Below are 21,469 nucleotides of genomic sequence, written 5' to 3' on the forward strand. Positions count from 1 at the left end.
GCGTCTCTATCTCTCTGTCTGTCTGTCTGTGTGTGTCTCTCACTCTCTGTCAGTGTCTGTGTTTCTGATAGCGAGGGGAGGTGGAGGAGGGGAGAAGGGGGAGAAGGGGAGAAGGGGGAGATGGGGGAGGGGGGGAGAAGAAGGGGAGGGGGGAGGAGGAGAAGGGGGAGAGGAGGAGAAGGGGGAAAGGGGAGGAGGGGGGGAGAAGGGGAGAAGGGGGGAAGGAAAAGGGGGGGAGGAAAAGGGGGCGGAAGGAAATGGGGGGGAAGGAGAAGGGGGAAGGAGAAGGGGGTGGGGGGGAGGAGAAGGGGGGGGAGGGAGAAGCGGGGGGGGGAAGGAGAAGGGGGAGGAAGGCTGAATGGGCCGGGCCCGGCCGGGCCCAAGACTTCGGGCAGGGCCCGTCCCCAGCACCAGATTTACAGGTAGGTGGCGTTGGGTCGAGTCGGGTCGGGATCGTGGGTCGGGTCGGGGGGAGCGCGGGTCGGGGTCGGGAGCGCGGGTCGGGTCGGGGGGGTGGTGGGAGGGAGGTCGGTTCGGTTCGGGGGAGGGAGGGAAAGGGAGGTCAGGTCGGGAGGGGGGGGGGGGAGCGCGGGTCGGGTCCGGGTCGGGAGGGGGGGGGGGGCGGGGAAGCAGGAGTTGGGTCGGTGTCGGGGTCGGGTCCGGAGGCGGGGGGGCGGGGAAGGGGGGAGAAGCGGGGAGTCGAGTTGGGTCGGGAGGAAGCAGGAGCTGGGCCGTGAGAGGAGCCTTATGCATGTAGCCCCAGTGAGGCCATTCGGCCAGGGCTAGGGGATGTGTGCTTCGGGCCCCTCCCACACAGTTTTGGGCGCCTGGAGCTACTGCACATGCGCGCCCACTGTAGCGCGCATGTGCAGAGGTCCCGGCACTGTTTTCAGCGCAGGGACCTAGCTCCGCCCCCTACAGCTCGTGCTGTGCTAAGCTGCAAACGACCTGCAGGGAGCCGGAGAATCTGGAAGTTTTTTTTAGGCGCACTTTGTGGCGCGTAAAACGAACGTCCAGGTCGGGGCTGCGCCGTTCTAGGCGCGGCCCGAAACTTGGGCCCAATACTCCAGGTGCGATCTCACCATTGCCCTGTATAACTGTAGTAAGACATCCTTGCTCCTGTACTCAAATTCTCCTGCAATGAAGGCCAACATACCATTTGCCTTCCTAACTGCTTGCTGCACCTGCATGTTTGCTTTCAATGACTGGTGTACAAGGACACCCAGGTCCCTCTGTACATCGACACTTGCCAAGCCATCACCATTTAAATAATACTTTGTCCTTATGTTTTTCCTACCAAAGGATAACTTCACATTTATCCACGTCACACTGCATCTGCCATGTGTTTGCCCACTCACTCAACCTATCTAAATCGCCTTGCAGCGTCTTTGCATCCTCCTCACAACTCACAATCCCACCTAGTTTTGTCAGCAAAACTTGGAAATATTACATTGGTTTCCTCATCCAAATCATTTATATATATTGTGAATAGCTGGAGCCCAAGCACTGATCCCTGTGGTACCCCACTAGTCACTGCCTGCCACTCTGAAAAAGACCCATTTATTCCTACTCTCTCTGTTTCCTGTCAGTTAACCAATTTTCAATCCATGTCTGTATATTACCCCCCAATCCTATGTGCTTTAATTTTGCACACTAACCTCTTCTGTGGGACTTTATCAAATGCCTTCTGAAAATTCAAATACATTACATCCACTGCTTTTCCCTTATCTATTCTATCAGTTATATCCTCAAAAAACTCCAGTAGGTTTGTCAAACATGATTTTCCTTTCATAAATCCATGCTGACTTTGTTTAATCCTGTTGATGTTATCTAAGTATGCCGTTATCACATCCTTTATAATAGACTCCAGCATTTTCCCTACTACTTGTTGAGGCCAGTTCGTTAGATATATTCAAAAGGGAGTTAGATGTGGTCCTTATGGCTAAAGGGATCAAGGGTATGGAGAGAAAGCAGGAATGGGGTACAGAAGTTGCATGATCAGCCATGATCATATTGAATGGTGGTGCAGGCTCGAAGGGCCAATTGGCCTACTCCTGCACCTATTTTCTATGTTTCTATGTTTCTACTGATGTTAGACTAACTGGTCTATAGTTCCCTCTCTCCCTCCTTTTTCAAATAGTGGGGTTACATTTGCCACCCTCCAATCTGCAGGAACTGTTCCATAATCTATAGAATTTTGGAAGATGACAACCAATGCATCTATTTCCATGACTACCTCTTTTAGAACTCTGGGATGCAGATCATCAGGCCCTGGGGATTTATCTGCCTTCAGTCCCATTAGTTTCTCCAGAACTATTTTCTTACTAATAATCATTTCCTTTAATTCATCTTGTTCAGTAGACCCTTGGTTCCCTAGCATTTCTGGGACGTTATTTGTGTCCTCTTCTGTGAAGACAAAACCGAAGTATTTATTTAATTGTTCTGCCATTTCCTTGTTCCTCATTACAAATTCTCCCGTTTCTGTCTGTAAAGGACCTACACTTGTCTTCACTAATCTTTTTCTTTTTATGTACTTGTAGAAACTTTTGCAGTCGGTTTTTACGTTCCTTGCAAGTTTACTCTCGTACTCTTATTTTTCCCCTCTTAGTCAATCGCTCGGTCCTTTTATGCTGAATTCTAAACTGCTCCCAATCCTCAGGCTTGCTACTTTTTCTGGCAACTTTGTATAACTCCTCTTTGGATCTAATATTATCCTTAATTTCTTTTGTTAGCCATAGTTGGGCCACTTTTCCTTTTGTGTTTTTATGCCAGAAAGGAATGTATAACTGCTGCAATTCATGCATTCGTTCCTTAAATATTAGCCATTGCCTATCCACCATCATGCCTTTTAATGAATCTTCCCAATCTATCATAGCCAATTCATTCCTCTTACCTTTGTAATTTCCTTTATTTAGATTTAGGACCCGAGTTTCGGATTGGACTACTTCACTTTCCATCTTAATAAAGAATTCAATCATGCTATGATCACTCGTCCCCAAAGGACCCCGCACAACAAGACTGTTAATTAACCCCTTCTCATTACACAATACCCAATCTAGGATAGCCTGTTCCCCAGTAAGCTCCTCAACATACTGGTCTAAAAAAAATCTCGTACACAGCTGCCACCAATGTTTTCTGCCCCTTGGTGTGCCTTAGCTCCATCCAGACTGATTCTACATCTTGATTTTGAGCCAATATCCTTTCTCACTATTGCTCTGATTTCATCCTTTACTAACAACGCCACACCACCCCCTCTTCCTTTTTGCCTGTCCTTCCTAAATATCGAATGTCTTTGGATATTCACTTCCCAGCCCTGGTCACCCTACAACCATGTCTCCATAATTGCAACTATATCGTATCCGTTTACATCTATTTGCGCTGCTGATTCATCTACCTTATTACAGATGTTTCTTGCATTCAGATACAAAGCTTTTAAATTTGTCTTTTTAACATTATTAGACATCTTAACATTATTTTGTACCATAGCCCTATTCGTCTTATTGCTATTTTTTCTTATCTGGACCCTATATGCTAGTGCACTCTTGTGTGTTTGTATGCTCTGTCCCTTCCTGACATCATCTGGTTATCCTTACCACAATCACTTTCCTGCATTGCTTCCTTTTCTTTTCTCTTTAGCATTCTAGATTACTCTCTACTGTGACCACCCCGCCCACCCCACCCCTTGCACATACTGACAGCGATTCAACCATGGCAGACAAATCAGCAAAACACATTGCACTACACTCACTGACACACTTCCCTTTCTCTTGCAGGCAAAGCTGGCTCATAACTGCAGAGAGCAACAGCAGACAAGAGGCAGCTAAGCGAGGGTTGAGAACCTAACCAGCCTGGAGGAATCAATGTTGCAAATAATTGGAGGGGCTGTGACAGAGTCTGTGGCAAGCAGAGAAGTGAAAAGCATCACTGTAGAGGAGGATATGCTCATATCGAATCCTTCTTGCTACATCCCCCTCATCACACAATCTCATAATTTAGAAGCTGCTGACAGTGTATGCATGGATATCTTGCTTTCCCCACCTCCCCTCACCACAGCCGACCACTGTGCCTTTCTGCTTTCAGAATCACAATTGAAACCTGGCCAGCATGTCCCTGAACATGAGGAAGAGACAGAGAAACATAGAAAATAGGTGCAGGAGTAGGCCATTCGGCCCTTCGAGCCTGCACTGCCATTCAATAAGATCATGGCTGATCATTCACCTCAGTACCCCTTTCCTGCTTTCTCTCCATACCCCTTGATCCCTTTAGCCGTAAAGGCCAGATCTAACTCCCTCTTGAATATATACAATGAACTGGCATCAACAACTCTCTGCGGCAGGGAATTCCACAGGTTAACAACTCTCTGAGTGAAGAAGTTTCTCCTGATCTCGGTCCTAAATGGCCTACCCCTTATCCTAAGACTGTGTCCCCTGATTCTGGACTTCCCCAACATCTGGAACATTTTTCCCGCATCAAACCTGTCCAGTCTTATCAGAATCTTATACGTTTCTATGAGATCCCCTCTCATCCTTCTAAACTCCAGTGTATAAAGGCCCAGTTGATCCAGTCTCTCCTCATATGTCAGTCCAGCCATCCCTGGAATCAGTCTGGTGAACCTTTGCTGCACTCCCTCAATAGCAAGAACGTCCTTCCTCAGATTAGGAGACCAAAACTGAACACAATATTCCAGGTGAGGTCTCACCAAGGCCCTGTACAAATGCAGTAAAACCTCCTTGCTCCTATACTCAAATCCCCTAGCTATGAAGGCCTATATACCATTTGCCTTCTTCACCGCCTGCTGTACCTGCATGCCAACTTTCAATGACTGATGAACCAGGACACCCAGGTCTCGTTGCACCTCCCCTTTTCCTAATCTGCCGCCATTCAGATAATATTCTGCCTTTGTGTTTTTGTCCCCAAAGTGGATAACCTCACATTTATCCACATTATACTGCATCTGCCATGCATTTGCCCACTCACCTAACCTGTCCAAGTCACTCTGCAGCCTCTTAGCATCCTCCTCACAGCTCACATCGCCACCCAGTTTAGTGTCATCTGAAAACTTGGAGATATTACACTTAATTCCTTTGTCTAAATCATTAATGTATATTGTAAAGAGCTGGGGTCCCAGCACTGAGCCCTGCGGCAGTCCCCTAGTCACTGCCTGCCATTCTGAAAAGGACCCGTTTATCCCGACTCTCTGCTTCCTGTCTGCCAACCAGTTCTCTATCCACGTCAGTATATTACCCCCAATCCCATGAGCTTTAATTTTGCACACCAATCTCTTGTGTGGGATCTTGTCAAAAGCCTTTTGAAATCCAAATACACCACATCCACTGGTTCTCCCTTGTCCACTCTGCTAGTTACATCCTCAAAAAATTCCAGAAGATTCGTCAAGCATGATTTCCCTTTCATAAATCCATGCTGACTTGGATCGAACCTGTCACTGCTTTCCAAATGCGCTGTTATTTCATCCTTAATGATTGATTCCAACATTTTCTCCACTATTGATGTCAGGCTGATGAGGAGAAGAAGGAGACACATCGGCATTGCATCTGACATTCACAGATATCAGCTCAGAAAATTGCACTGCACGCACTTTAGAGGGTAGTAGAGGCAGGATCTAATCATGGTGAGACACTGGGCACGAGTGGGCTGCAGCCAGGCCAGGGGAAAAGGGGAGCTCAGGTGGCAGCTACCCAGATGGCAAATCCGCGCATGAGTGCTGGTCCACAGGAGGCAGATGCGGTCCTTGATGGGGCGGCCTTCAGAGAAGTGTGATGGGCATGCACACAGAAAGGCTAGGTGCAAAGGCCTCTTGTCAGCATCAAGGAGCATGAAGAGGCTGGCTCCAACATTGCATGGGCTTTGTGCAGAGATTGCAGCCTATGATTTACAGGATGGAAATGATGGGAAACTCTATGAGAGATCTTGTGAACCAAAATATGCTGGTGGGTGTGATGGACAATGTTGCAGCTTCCATTGCAGCACAGACAGGTGACCCAACATCTCACTGCTGCAGTGGAAGTACAGACTGCTGCCATCATGGCTGGGTTGACGATTGTCGAAAGCACGGAATCACAGCAGGCCAGTAATCTGTCCTCCAACATATTACTAGGATTGCTGAGGCACCACCCCCATGGGAGTGGCAGTGGCTCCGTGGAGCACGAACCTGCTGTCCTCTCTCAGGATTACAGCATTCCTACTCCCACCATTGTCATTCCACCACTGCCCTTGCTGCTGCCCATCAGCCAGCCAGCCCAGACTGCTGCTGCCCATGCTGAGGTAATGCAGTCTACAGTTAGCCCTTCTAGGTCCCGAGTTGCTCAAATTCATCCTGCAAGACCATCTGTGGCCTCCCACACTGAAAGTCAGAAGCTTTCCACCAGCCATGCTGTAGCCAATGGGGTAGCACTGCGTAGGATCACTACAATTTGGGGAGGGCTAACAAGGCAAGGGAATATACAATAAATGATAGGATGCTGAGAAGTGTAGAGGAACACAGGGACCTTGCATTGCATGTTCACAAATCCCTGAAGGTAGGACAGGTAGATAACGTAGTTAAGCAGGTATATGGGATACTATCCTTTATTAGTTGATGCATAGAATATAAGTGCAGGGAGATCATGCTTGAACTTATAAAGCATGACCAGAGCTAGAGTACCGTGTGCAGTTTTGGTCACCACATTACAGGAAAGATGTGTTTGCACTAGAGAGGGTACAGAGGAGATTTACAAGTATTTTGCCTGGACTGGAGAATTTTAGCTATGCGGAAAGATTGGATAGACTGCGGTTGTTTTCTTTGGAACAGAGGAGGCTGAGGGGAGCCCTGATTGAGGTGTATGTGAGGCCTAGATAGATTGGATAGGAAGGACCTATTTCACTTCGCAAAGGGGTCAACAACCAGGGGGCATAGATTTAAAGTAATTGGTAGGAGGTTTAGAGGAGTGGAATTTTTTTCACCCAGAGGTTGGCGGGGGTCTGGAACTCACTGCATGAAAGGATGGTAGAGGCAGAAATCCTCACCACATTTAAAAAGTACTTGGATGTGCACTTGAAGTGCCGTAACCTACAGGACTATGGACCAAGAACTGGAATGTGGGATTAGGCTGGATAGCTCTTTGTCGGTCGGCATGGACACGATGGGCCGAAATGGCCTCCTTCTGTGTAGTAAATTTCTATGGTTCTGTAATTCAAAAGCCAAAGGCACACGAAAAACAGACACTAAAGGAATGCACAAGGGTGAAATAACTATATCAATTTTTCTTTAGTATGCTTTGTAGTTATTCTGGATTCGTTGACTTTCTCTATTGATTTGAATTTCATAAATTTATGAATTTTGTTATGAATGTGAGTTTAGTGCTGGTTCTCATTTCAGCTTTGTGTCCAGGAGAACATTGTGATGTTCTGTCACACAAGGATAGAATGATGGGGAGTGGTGAGCAAAGGGGACCTGGGGTTTCATTCACTGGAATCGGAGTCTGAAGAGATGCTCACAATCAGCCCTTCTGGAATGGACCTTTGCTGCCTACCTCCTCCTTTCCTCCTCCTCCTGCTCATCATCTTCCTCCTCCTACTCTTCCTCTTCCTCCTTCCTCGTCCTCCTCCTGAGCTGGTCCCAGAACCTGTGTTAGCAAGGACTGCCTATTCATGATGGCCAAGTTGTGCAGCATGCAGCAGACCATCCGGCAAGTACTGGAGGACTCCTCCCGAGTACTAAAGGCAGCAGAACCTTTGCTTGAACACCCCGATGGGCTGCTCAGTGATGTTCCTCGTGGCGGCATGGCTGTTATTAGTTGAGTGCTGGCCACGTGTGGTAGGCTTGCGGACGGGAGTCCTCAGCCAGGTGCAGAGCTGATAGCACTTGTCTCCGAGCAGCCACCCTCGGGTTTGACGTGGTGGATAGAAAATGACTGGCACACCGGAAAAAAGCGAATTGGATATATACTTAAAAAGGAAACATTTGCAGTGCTACCGACTTCCCAAAAATGGCGGCTACCGTGTGACTCGCCGGAAGCTGCGGAAATAGGGGAGTGAGACTAATTGGATAACTCTTTCAAAGTCCAAGCACATGCATGATGTGCCAAATGCCCTCCTTCCATGCTGTGTGATTCTATGATTAAATGAATGCAACAAAAGGTAGCCAAAAATAATAACAAAAAATGAGAGTTCTGAACTTTTTTTCAAGACGACAACATTTAAGGCAAAGCAAAATACAAAACATATAAGGCATGTTCTAAGTTTAACTCCCGTTCTGGGCTGAGTGAGCTGTTGTCAATGATGGTATAGTTGTCGTGCACAGAGAGAGAGGAGGAAAGGAGCACTATAACTGTTCTCAGGCTAGGTAAAGGTAAAGTAAGCCAAGGCTGCTCCTCCTGATCACTATAGAATGTAAAGTGGGCTTCGCTATGAGGTACAGAGTGAAAAGCCTTCAACTTTCACCAAGTAAATATGCGCGTTGAAGAATGACCGCTTGTTTGAGATACTCCGGGAATAAGAACATAAGAAATAGGAGTAGGCCATTTGACTCCTCGAGCCTGCTCCGCCATTTAATAAGATCATGGCTGATCTGATCTTGAGCTCAGCTCCACTTTCCTGCCCGCTCCCCATAACCCTTTATTCCCTTATTGCTCAAAAATATGTCTATCTCCGCCTTAAATATATTCAATGACCCAGCCTCCACAGCTCTCTGAGGCAGCAAACTCCAGTTTTACAACCTTCTGAGAGAAGAAATTTCTCCTCATCTCGGTTTTAAGTGGGTTGCTGCTTTTTCTGAGACTATGTCCCCTAGTTTTAGTTTCCCCTATGAGTGGAAATATCCTCTCTGCATCCACATTTTTGAGCCCCCTCATTATCTTATATGTTTTGATAACATCATCTCTCATTCTTCTGAACTCCAATATGTAGAGGCCCAACCTACTCAACCTATCTTCATAAGTCAACCCCCTCATCTCCGGAATCAACTTAGTGAACCTTCTCTGAACAGCCTCCAATGCAAGTATATCCTTCCTTAAATACAGAGACCAAAACTGTATGCAGTACTCTAGGTGTGGCTTCACCAATACCCTGTACAGTTCTAGCAGGACTTCTCTGCATTTATACTCTATCCCCCTTGCAATAAAGGCCAATATTCCATTTGCCTTCCTGATTACTTGCTGTACCTGCATACTCACTTTTTGTGTTTCATGCACAAGGACCCCCAGGTCCCTCTGTACTGCAGCACTTTTCAGTTTTTCTCCATTTAAATTATAATTTGCTTTTCTATTTTTTCTGCCAAAGTTGATAACCTCACATTTTCGCACATTGTATTCCATTAGTCAAATTTTTGCCCACTACTTAGCCTGTCTAAATCCCTTTGCAGATTTTGTGTGTCTTCCTCACAATTTGCTTTCCCACCCATTTTTGTATCATCTGGAGGGAGGAGATCATGCCAGGAGATCTCAGAGATGCAATGATTGTGACCATTTTTTAAAAAGGGGACAAGTCTGACTGCGGCAACTACAGGGGAATCTCCCTGCTATCAACCACTGGGAAAGTTGTCGCTAAAGTTCTCAACCGTCTTCTCCCTATGGAGCTCCTCCCGGAATCACAGTGCAGATTTTGTCCCCTACGGGGCACAATGGACATGATCTTTGCAGCGTGACAGCTGCAGGAAAATTGCAGGGAACAGCGCCAGCCCTTATACATGGCCTTTTTCGATCTTACAAAGGCCTTTGATACTGTCAACCGTGAGGGTCTATGGAGCGTTCCCCTCCAATTCGGATGCCCCCAAAAGTTTGTCAACATCCTTCGCCTGCTTCACAACAATATGCAGGCCATGATCCTTACCAATGGATCCATTGCAGACCCAATCCACGTCCAGACCTGGGTCAAACAGGCTGTGTCATCGCTCCAACCCTCTTCCCAATCTTCCTCGCCGCCATGCTCCACCTCACAGTCAACAAGCTTCCCGCTGGAGTGGAACTAAACTACAGAACCAATGGGAAGCTGTTTAACCTACGCCGCCTCCAGGCCTGGTCCAAGATTACCCCAACCTCTGTCGTCGAGCTGCAGTACGCGGACGACGCCTGCGTCTGCGCACATTCTGAGGTTGAATTATAGGATATAGTCAATGTATTCACTGAGGCATATGAAAGCATGGGCCTTACGCTTAACATCCATAAGACAAAGGTCCTCCACCAGCCTGTCCCTGCCGCACAGCACTGACCTCCAATCATCAAGATTCACGGCGCGGCCCTCGACAACGTGGACCATTTCCCATATCTCGGGAGCCTCTTATCAACAAAGGCAGACATTGATGCAGAAATTCAACATCGCCTCCAGTGCGCCAGTGAATGCCTTCGGCCGTCTGAGGAAAAGAGTGTTTAAAGACCCGGCCCTCAAATCTATCACCAAGATCATGGTCTATAGGGCTGTAGTAATACCCACCCTCCTGTATGGATCAGAGGCATGGACGATGTATAGAAGGCACCTCAAGTCGCTGGAGATATATCACCAACGATGTCTCCGCAAGATCCTGCAAATCCCCTGGGAGTTCAGGCACACCAACATCAGTGTCTTCGTACAGGCTAACGTCCCCAGTATTGAAGCACTGACCACACTCGATCAGCTTCGCTGGGCAGACCACATAGTTCGCATGCCAGATACGAGACTCCCTAAGCAAATGCTTTATGCGGAGCTCCTTCATGGCAAATGAGCCAAAGGTGGGCAGCGGAACCGTTAGAAGGACACCTTCAATACCTCCCTGGTAAAGTGCGACATCACCACTGACACCTGGGAGACCCTGGCCGAAGACCGACCGAGGTGGAGAAAGTGCATCCGGGAGGGCGTTGAGCTCTTCGAGTCTCAACGCAAAGAGCGTGAAGAGGTCAAGCGCAGGCAGTGGAAGCACACGGCAAACCTGCCCCACCCACCCCGTCCCTCGACGAATGTCTGTCCCACCTGTAACAGGGTCTGTGGCTCTCGTATTGGACTGTTCATCCACCAAAGAACTCACTTTGGGAGTGGAAGCAAGTATTCCTCGATTGAAAGGACTGCCTATGATGATGATGGTATCATCAGCAAACTTGGCTACATTACACTCGGTCTCTTCTTCCAAGTCATTAATATAGATCATAAATAGTTGAGACCCCAGTACTGATCCCTGCGGTACTCCACTAGTCACTGTTTGCCAACCAGAAAATGACCCGTTTATCCCGACTCTCTGTTTTCTGTTAGTTAACCAATCTCTATCCATGCTAATATATTACCCCCAATCCCGTGAACTTCTATCTTGTGCAGTAACCTTTTATGTGGCACCTTATCGAATGCCTTCTGGAAATCCAAATACACCACTTCCACTGGTTCCCCCTTATCCACCCTCCTCAAAGAGCTCCAGCAAATTTTCATAAAACCATGCTGACTCTGTTTGAATTATGCTTTTCCAAATGTCCTGCTACTGCTTCCTTAATAATGGACTCCAGCATTTTCCCAACGACATTATGTTAGGCTAACTGGTCTATAGTTTCCTGATTTCTATCTGCTTCCTTTTTTAAATAGGGGAGTTACATTTGCGATTTTCCAGGGAAATTTGGTAGATGACAATCAATGCATCCACTATCTCTGCAGCCACTTCTTTTAAGACCCTAGGATGTAAGCCATCAGGTCCAGGGACCTTTAGTCCCATTATTTTACTACTTCTTTAGTAATAGTGATTGTATTAAGTTCCTCCCTCCCTATAACCCCTTGATTATCTACTATTGGGATGTTTTTAGTGTCTTCTACCGTGAAGACCGATACAAAATATTTGTTCAACATCTCTGCCAAAAGTCACCCCTTTAAGAATCATTGTACCCAAGAAAATGATGAAACTTTATATACACTGCATTGTGCAAAACATTAATGGCAAGGCAAACACACCCACATTTAACAAAATGCTTATCTGGAAGGAAAAGCGAGCTGCAATCACACTGGGAGAGAAAGAAAAGCAAATTCAATAGTTCAGTTCTTTTCGACTCAGTTCTACAATTTACAATAGTTAAGAAGAAATATGTTAGGAGAGGAGGTAATTAGCAAATTAGTCAGACCGCACTTTGAATTTTGTGTCCAGTTCTGGTCGCCAAGAAACTAGAGAACCATTCAAGCACTGGAGGCTGTGCAGGGAAGAGCTACAAGGCTCATTCGCAACATCAAGGTCTGAGTAAGGAGAATAAACGGGAGAAAGAGAGGCTTTTCAGCCTAGAAAGGAGGCATCTGAGAGGCAATCTTATAGATATATGCAAGATTGTTAAGGCTATAGAAAAAGCTAACTTGGAATATTTAAATTAAATTGCGGGAATAGAACAAGGGGACACTCGTTTAAACTAGCGAAAGATAGTTTTAAGATAGCTATCATGAATTTCGTCAACACACAAAAAGTGATCATTGTGTGCAATAAACTTGTGAGTGGAGGCAAAAATCCTGAAATCATTTAAGAGACGACTAGATGTTACAATGGGGGTGGAGGGCATTAGGATCTTTCTAAATGGAGGAATCAAGATGGGCCAATTGCCCTTACTCAGAAATTAGTATCTTGTAAGTTTGTGAACTTTTTAGTAAAATCTAAATTAGGATCTGGATCTGAGAAATCAGGGCAAATACATTTGGAAAACAACCAGCCAAGATGAAATAATATGAATTTAAGGGCAAATCAACTTCCTGGAGTTTCACTTGACTTCTTTCGGAGTAAGGGAGGACTTTTGCAGAACTTTGCCAGAAGAGATAAATAAGTAGAGTAAGGCTCTGGCAAGGGTGATTTCACATGTTCCAGGCAAGAACTGTGTTTGATCGGCCAAATTACCATTTCTTGGTCCATGGTTCCATATGTTATAACATAATGGCCACAATTTTAATGGGGTGGCGCAGTTTTGCAATTGGGAAACCCAGAAGAGCGGGTTTTCCTCAGGTCCTGGTGCATTTAACGGCAGGATTTGATTCCCATTTTGGGCTTTGTTTCCTGGCCGCAACCAGACAGACTCAGAGGCTGGCAGACTATCGGGCGGATAGGCCTTCGAAAATGGCCACAGCCAAGGAGCAGAGTAGAGGGAAGGCGAGATAGAGGTCGGGACGGCATCGATGGGGGGGGTGGGAGACGGAGAGATCGGGCAATGGCGCCATCGATGGGGTGGCAGAGAGATCGTGAGAGATGGGAAGAAGAACGTGGAAGGAGCCAGGGAGATCACAGGAGGATAGGAGATGATCGTGGAAGGGAAGAGAGAGATCAGGAGTGAAGAGAAAAAGATCACTGGGGCCCCGTGGACGATATGAGGGCTGGGGGGAGATCGCGAGCCATGACATCAGGGAGGAGATCACGGGCCATGAAAGATATTGTGAGGGCATCGGATCGTGGTGGGGTATGGGAGCGAGAGATCCGATTGCTAGGGAGGTTAACAGGTTTGCTTGGAGTACCGGGGGGAAGCACTTCTGCTCCTCCTAGCCCACAAGTAGTGCTGGAAAAGCATTTACCTCAACTCTTCCATGTAGCAGCTCTTGCCCCCCTTCAGCTACCAGATTTCCCGCGGCTCGTTAATGCTGCAACAGAGAAATAATCTGAGGCACACAGCCTCTTTAAACTATTTAAATGAGCGACCAGCCTCCTGGGAGCGAGCTCGCGCCCCCGCACCCCCGCCACCCCGTCCCACCTATGTTAAAACCAAAAGTGGGGGGGTTCAGTGTGGGTTGGGTCCTGGTTTGAGATGTTTTACATATTTACTTTCCATCCTTTTTGATGGTTAAAATCACTCTCTTCCCCCCACCCCCCCCCACCCCACATATCTATCTTTTATACATGAGGGGGCGAAATTGCCTTTTTGCTTGGGGGAACAGAGCACTCCCGCCTCTCGTGAAATTGACCGGGAATTTGCGGAGGTTTCCTGCAGTTAGCGGCCCGGGCCGCCACGCAATTGACGATGATGTAATCGCCCGAGCGCGGCGACCCCACACCGACCCTTTAGCGCCCCACAAGGGAAATTGCTCCGCGGACTACGAGGCTGGCGCGAGTGGATGACAACGCCAGCTTTGCGCTTCGCGAATCTGGTGGACACCAACTCTCTGGGTGCTCCTTAAAGGGAAGAGTGCCAGTGCCCCGGGCCGCCATATTTTTTTGTCTGCCGACTCTCGGGTCGGCTCAACAATGGCGGCCCTAGCATTTTTCGGGCTGCCATTATGCCTCTTGGGTGCCGGGCTACAGGCCCGGTTGCACGTTGCCCTGGTGGAGGCCATCGGAGACGTTGCAGAGTGTGCAGCAGTCATCCACTTTAATCGAAGGAGAGGGGCGTTGAAGCATGTCAGCACTACGCGGAGCATCTGTGTAGCGCTTCTTTCAGCGCCCAGTAGCGCCCGCAAAGGAAGAGGAGCGCGCGAGATTATGCTCGGTTTCCTTTGAGGAGAGGTAAGGGTAAATCCACGGCTGGGCAGGATTCTGCGCCGGGCGCAGAATGTCCCAGCCCTAGGAGGTTACCACCCCCAATCGGGTCGCAGAGCAATTTAACCCCCATATATTTACTTATAATTAGACTTTTGCATCATAAGCAATAAAGAAAACTTACATCTCTCATGAGAACAGATGCATGATAAACTGGGTATAAAGATGGTGTGCTCACATTCGTTTTAAATTCATCAGATAATGGTTGCTGGGGAGGGAAAGAAAGAGAATTAAAATTATTTAATGCGAGAGACAATTTTAAGATGAGAAATGTACATGGTTACAACTGAAAACTATGAAAATATGAGTTTATATTGTTGCACTAATGCATATGTGGATAATTTGAGCCTGAATGTGATCTTTACTTATCGATATAAAGTAAATTTTCGGACTTAACACTTCCAACAGCAAGCCACACCCACTAAGATCGCATTTTACAAATTTAAAATAAGATGCCAGACAGAATCACAGATGAAAAACTTTTAAAAGAGATCAATAAACATATCTGGAAACTATTCAGTCCCATTCTCTTGCCCTTTCCCCATACTCTTTAAAATTATTTGGCAAATGTTTATCCTCTTCACGTTTAAAAGCTATTGCAAAATAGAGCTCCCTTTAGTGGACTACTGCTCCACCTAGTGAACTACTGTGGTAATGCAACTAATCATGTAAATACAATAAAGGCATCATGTGACACGGTCACATGACAAGTTCATGTGTTAGGAGCCATCATGTGTGTCTGTGACGTCATCAGGAAGATATCACATTTGGCGATCGAGGATAGTATTATCAAATTCCCTAGCTGCAATTTTTGTTCGTGGAAGGTTCAGTCTACTTTGAGAGGTTCTTTGTTTTGCAGAACAGCTAAAAAAATCAAAGGTAAATTACAAGCACGCTTGGCTGAACTGAAGAGTCCAGATGGCTGCGCCTATGGGAATAATAGGGCGCTTGGGTGAGTTGCATCACCACCGAGACGTTCGGAGCATGTGTGAAGCGGTGCTAATAGTATCGCTGAAGTCCCCAATGATGAAAACCGTAACTGGGTGGTGCTAGAAAGAAAACAAGCTATTTTCCTGACTGAAGCAGGCCCTGAGGTGTATGAAACCTAGAAAAAATGTGCTTGTTCCTGTTAAGCAAAAGGACATGCCACCGATGGAGATTACAGTCCTGAGCCCCAGGAAATTGCTGAAAATTATTGTTTTGGAAATCAAGGTCAGTTAAATGACGAGAGTATCAGTGAGTACATTATATCTTTAAAAAAGCTATTCATTCACTGTCACTTCGGAAACTTTCAGGACCGAGCATTGCGTGACCGCTTTGTTTGTGGGATCAACAGTGACACAATCAGAAGAAAGTTAGCAGACAACCGAGGTCAATCGCCTGCAGGTTAAAAGTAAAAGGCAGTTGGGCCCCAAGGCCTCAGCAACCGGCCAGGTTAATAGTAAATTGAAGTCGTGCTATTGGTGTCTGGGACAACACATTGCTCAAAGCTGTCCATATGTGAACGCAGAGTGTTTTTTCTGCAAGAAAATTGGGCATCTTGCAAAGGCATACCGACTGAAAAGTAAACCAATTTTCAATGCTAGAAGTAGCAATCACCAAAGACTACATAGCATTGAAGAGAAGCAATAGGACGTGGAGGTTCTGGAGATACATGTCATCAGGAGCACAAGGATATCTAACAACGATTCGCAAAGTATCGTCATCCAAGCAGACATTGCAGGAACCAGGATACCCATGGAAATCGACACTGGTGCAGCCGCGAGCGTAGTACCAGAATTGCTATATCTTGACAAGTTGCATGATTTCCTGCTGGAAAAGTCGAAGATAGAGCTGCGAGGCTGCTCAGGAGAGCAAATCTCTGTGGTAGGACGTATCATCATAGGCAGTCCCTCGTATCGAGGATGACTTGCTTCCACGCCACAAAGGGATGAGTTCACAGGTGTTTCAATGAAGGACCTAATATTTCAGATCCCAAACTACATCCTGAAGGGTAGAAGATACCTGTGCATGCATTTTTTTTAACGTGGGGTGACCGTTGCACACCAGCCACCACACGGGTTTGACAGAGCTAGGTCTTTGTCCAGTGGCAAGGGTTACGGTGATACGTCCTATCAGAGGGACGTGATCGGGGCCCAGGAGAGACGCGAGTTCGGGGCCCAGGGGCAGCACGAGCCAGTCCACACTTCGATATGTGTGTGCACTAGGTCCGTGCAGCAGAGCAGGTCTCCAGTTGTCTTGGGTAATCCTTGCCACTGGACCAAGACCTAGCTCTGTCAAGCCCGTGTGGTGACTGGTGTGCAACGGTCACCCCACGTTTAAAAAAAAAATGCACACAGGCATCTTCTATCCTTCAGGATGTAGTTCAGGATCTGGAATATTAGGTCCTTCATTGAAACACCTGTGAACTCATCCCTTTTTGGCGTGGAAGCAAGTCATCCTTGATACGAGGGACTGCCTATGATGATACGTCCTACCACAGGGATTTGCTCTCCTGAGTAGCCTCGCAGCTCTATCTTCGACTTTTCCAGCAGGAAATCATGCAACTTGTGAAATACAAGGATCAGTTTCAGAGCTTGCCTCTCTTAATAGTGACAGGGGACAAGCCTGCCTTACTAAGTTCCAACGAAGGGTCATCGACCCGAAACGTTAACTCTGCTTTCTCTCCACAGATGCTGCTTGACTCGCTGAGATTTCCAGCATTTTCTGTTTTTATTCCGGATTCCAGCATCCGCAGTATTTTGCTTTTATATTTTCTAGGTAGAAATTGGTTAGGATCACTGAAGCTGAATTGGAATGAGATTTTTCGTGTAGAAACGAGATTTGCATCGAAAGAGGATGTCATCAAGCAATATCCGAAGATGTTCTGCAAAATAGGCAGTCTAATGCAAGACTTTTAGGCAAGTGTCACAGTACAGAAGGACGCTAGACCAGTTTACTGCAAGCCATGACCCGTCCCATACGCACTCAAGGACAATCTCAAAAGACTAGAATCTGAGAATATTTTCTGTAAGGTAGATATAAATAATTAGGCTACACCCATTCTTGTACCTAAGTCAGATGGTCAGTTAAGATTGTGTGGTGATTTAAAAAGTAATCGAAAACCAGGTTCTAGGGGGTAATCTACCCAATGCATTGACAAATGTAGAAGATTTGTTCACATTGCTGACAGGTGGCCAGTTCTTCTCAAAGTTAGATCTCATAAATGCCTACTTACAACTTGAACTAGATGAGGAGTTCAAGTCATGCTTGATTATAAATATTCATCTAGGCCTATATCAATTTAATAGGCTACCATTTGGATTGTCTTCTGCCCCCGCCATATTCCAAGAGGTGATGAACCAGATTTTGCAAGGCATTGAAGGGTTAGTATGTTATTAAGATGACATACTCATTTCAGCACCAAACTGGAAAATCTATAATAACTTGTTGAATGAAGTGCTCAAATGGCTAGAGAAGCACAGAGTATGAGTGACTGCTTGCAACTGTGAGTTATTTCAATGCTCAATGGGGTACTTCGGTCACAGAGTAAACAAAGATGGTTTACACTCAACCAAGGGAAAGCTGGATGCAATCAGAAATGCACCCACTCCCATTGAACTTAGATCATTTTGAGGTCTTTTGAATTATTATGGGAAGTTCCTACCATATTTGGCTACAGTATTACATCCACTGAATGAGCTGTTGAAAAAATAGGTCCAATGGAAGTGGTCAAAAGAATGCGACGCAGCATTCAAGGAATATAAAAGCCTGTTGGTAGAGAGCACCACGTTAGTTCACTATGACATATCTAAGGAGATCAAGCTAGCATGCAATGCTTCTCCGTATGGAGTTGGGGCAATGATCTCTCATGTACTACATCATTGGGATGAGAGACGAATTGCCTTTGCTTCACGCACTCTCAGTGCCAGTGAGGCGTGAGTCCGGGGATCAGCAGAGGCCTATAAAGGCCACGAGAGTCAGCGGGAGTTCGTGGTCGCTGAGGCGTGAGTCCGGGGATCAGCAGAGGCCTATAAAGGCCGCGAGAGTCAGCGGGAGTTCGTGGTCGCTGAGGCGTGAGTCCGGGGAGCGTCTGAAGCCTATAAAGGCCGCAAGAGGCAGCAGGAGTTGGTGGTCGCTGAGGCATGAGTCCGGGGATCGGCAGAGGCCTATAAAGGCCACGAGAGGCAACGGGAGTTGGTGGTTGCTGAGGCATGAGTCCAGGGATCGGCAGAGGCCTATAAAGCCCGCGAGAGGCAGCGGGAGTTCGTGGTCGCTGAGTCGTGAGTCCGGGGAGCGTCCGAGGCCTATAAAGGCCGCAAGAGGCAGCGGGAGTTCGTGGTCGCTGAGGCGTGGGTCCGGGGATCGGCAGAGGCCTATAAAGGCCGCGAGAGGCAGCGGGAGTTCGTGGTCGCTGAGGCGTGAGTCCGGGGAGCGTCCGAGGCCGATAAATGCCGCGAGAGGCAGCGGAAGTTCATGGTCGCTGAGGCGTGAGTCCGGGGATCAGCAGAGGCTTATAAAGGCCGACCGGTGCAGCTACAGGGTGAAGACAAAAAAGAAGTAGAAAGAAATAGAAAGGTGATGTCACAGCCAAGGGGTAAGTGATTGGCTGGTGATTGGTCAGTAGTTTTTCTTTTTTCTCTTCTATATCAGTGAGTAACTTTTAACATTGTTATTGCCAATTTAAGTGTATCTAAGAGTTAAGTCAAGGCAGGAGAGCTCGGACACGTGTTATGCTCCTCTTGTACTATGTGGGAAACCAGGGACGCCTCCAGTGTCTCCGACGACTACGTGTGCGGGAAGTGTATCCACCTCCAGCTCCTGACGGACCGTGTTGCGGAATTGCAACTGAAGGTGGATTTACTCTGGAGCATCCACGATACTGAGAATGACGTGAACAGCACGTTTAGTGAGTTGGTCTTACTGCAGGTAAAGGGTCCACAGCCAGATAGGGAATGGAAGACCAACAGGAAGAGCAGTGCAAGGAATGTAGTGCAGGGATCCCCTGCAGTCATTCCCCTGCAAAACAGATACACTGCTTTGAGTACTGTTGAGGGGGATGACTCATAACGGGGGAGCAGCAGCAGCCAAGTTCATGGCACCGTGGCTGGCTCTGCTGCACAGGAGGGCAGGAAAAAGAGTGGGAGAGCGATAGTGATAGGGGATTCAACTGTAAGCGGCCGCAACCAAGACTCCAGGATGGTATGTTGCCTTCCTGGTGCAAGGGTCAAGGATGTCTCGGAGCGGGTGCAGGACATTCTGAAAAGGGAGGGTGAACAGCCAGTTGTCGTGGTGCATATAGGTACCAACGACATAGGTAAAAAATGGGATGAGGTCCTACGCGGCGAATTTAGGGAGCTAGGAGCTAAATTAAAAATTAGGACCTCAAAAGTAGCAATCTCAAGATTGCTACCAATGCCACGTGCTACTCAGAGTAGGAATCGCAGGATAGCTTAGATGAATACATGGCTTGAGGAGTGGTGCACAAGGGAGGGATTCAAATTCCTGGAACATTGGAACGGTTCTGGAGGAGGTGGGACCAGTACAAACCGGACGGTCTGCACTTGGGCAGGACCGGAACCAATGTCCTAGGGGGAGTGTTTGCTAGTGCTGTTGGGAGGAGTTAAACTAATATGGCAGGAGGAATGGAACCTATGCAGGGAGACAAGAGGGAAATAAAAAGGAGGCAGAAGCAAAATATAGAAAGGAAAATAGTAAAAGTGGAGGGCAGAGAAACCCAAGGCAAAAAACAAAAAGGGCCACATTACAGCAAAATTCTAAAGGGGCAAAGTGTGTTAAAAAAACAAGCCTGAAGGCTCTGTGCCTCAATGCAAGGAGTATTCGAAATAAGTGGATGAATTAACTGCGCAGATAGCAGTTAACGGATACGATGTGATTGGCATCACGGAGACATGGCTCCAGGGGAACCAAGGCTGGGAACTCAACAACCAAGAGTATTCAGCATTTAGGAAGGATAGACAGAGGAAAAGGAGGTGGGGTGGAGTTGGTGGTTAAAGATGAAATCAATGCAATTGTAAGGAAGGACATTAGCCTGGATGATGTGGAATCGGTATGGGTGGATCTGCGGAATACCAAATGGCTGAAAACGCTAGTGGGTGTTGTGTATAGACCACCACATAGTAATAGTGAGGTTGGGGACAGCATCAAGCAAGAAATAAGGGATGTGTGCAATAAAGGTACAGCAGTAATCATGGACGACTTTAATATACACATTGATTGGGCTAACCTAACTGATAGCAATGCGGTGGAGGAGGATTTCCTGGAGTGTATTCGGGATGGTTTTCTAGACCAATATGTTGAGGAACCAACCAGGGAGCTGGCCATCCTAGACTGGGTATTGTGTAATGAGAAGGGACTAATTAGCAATCTTGTTGTGCGAGGCCCCTTGGGGAAAAGTGACCATAATGTGGTAGAATTCCTTATTAAGATGGAGAGTGACAAAGTTAACTAGGGTCCTGAACTTAAGGAAAGATAACTTCGACGGGATGAGGTGTGAATTGGCTAAAATAGACTGGCAAACGATGCTCAAAGAGTTGATGGTGGATAAGCAATGGCAAACATTTAAAGATCACATGGATAAACTTCAGCAAATGTACATCCCTGTCTGGAGTAAAAATAAAACTGGGAAGGTGGCTCAACCATGCCTAACAAAGGAAATTAAGGATAGTGTTAAAGCCAAGGAAGAGGCATATACATTGGCTAGAAAAAGCAACACACCTGAGGACTGGGAGAAATTTAGAATTCAACAGAGGAGGACTAAGGGTTTAATTAAGAGGGGGAAAATAGAGTACGAGCGGAAGCTTGCAGGGAATATAAAAACTGACTGCAAAAGCTTCTATAAATATGTGAAGAGAAAAAGATTAGTAAAGACAAACGTAGGTCCCTTGCAGTCGGATTCAGGTGAAATTATAATGGGGAACAAAGAAGGAAGATACAAATAACTGTCCGAAGGTACTAGGGGACAGTGGGTCTAATGAGAAAGAGGAACTGAAGGATATCCTTATTAGGCGGGAAATTGTGTTCGGGAAATTG

The 21,469-nt window shown here is 46.8% G+C and overlaps 1 protein-coding gene across 5 annotated transcripts in view; it reads right to left on the bottom strand.

Moving 5' to 3' along the window:
• LOC139243544 (uncharacterized) overlaps nucleotides 1-21,469 on the bottom strand; it is a 333,845-nt gene that overhangs the window by 100,189 nt on the left and 212,187 nt on the right. For all 5 annotated transcript variants that reach the window (XM_070870793.1, XM_070870792.1, XM_070870790.1 and 2 more), the window contains one exon: nucleotides 14,562-14,645. In XM_070870793.1, the coding sequence (XP_070726894.1) occupies nucleotides 14,562-14,645 (84 nt within the window). The remainder of the gene's footprint in view (nucleotides 1-14,561; nucleotides 14,646-21,469) is intronic.

The sequence above is a fragment of the Pristiophorus japonicus genome, chromosome 2 (assembly GCF_044704955.1).
Source record: "Pristiophorus japonicus isolate sPriJap1 chromosome 2, sPriJap1.hap1, whole genome shotgun sequence".
Classification (NCBI taxonomy): Eukaryota; Metazoa; Chordata; class Chondrichthyes; family Pristiophoridae; genus Pristiophorus; species Pristiophorus japonicus.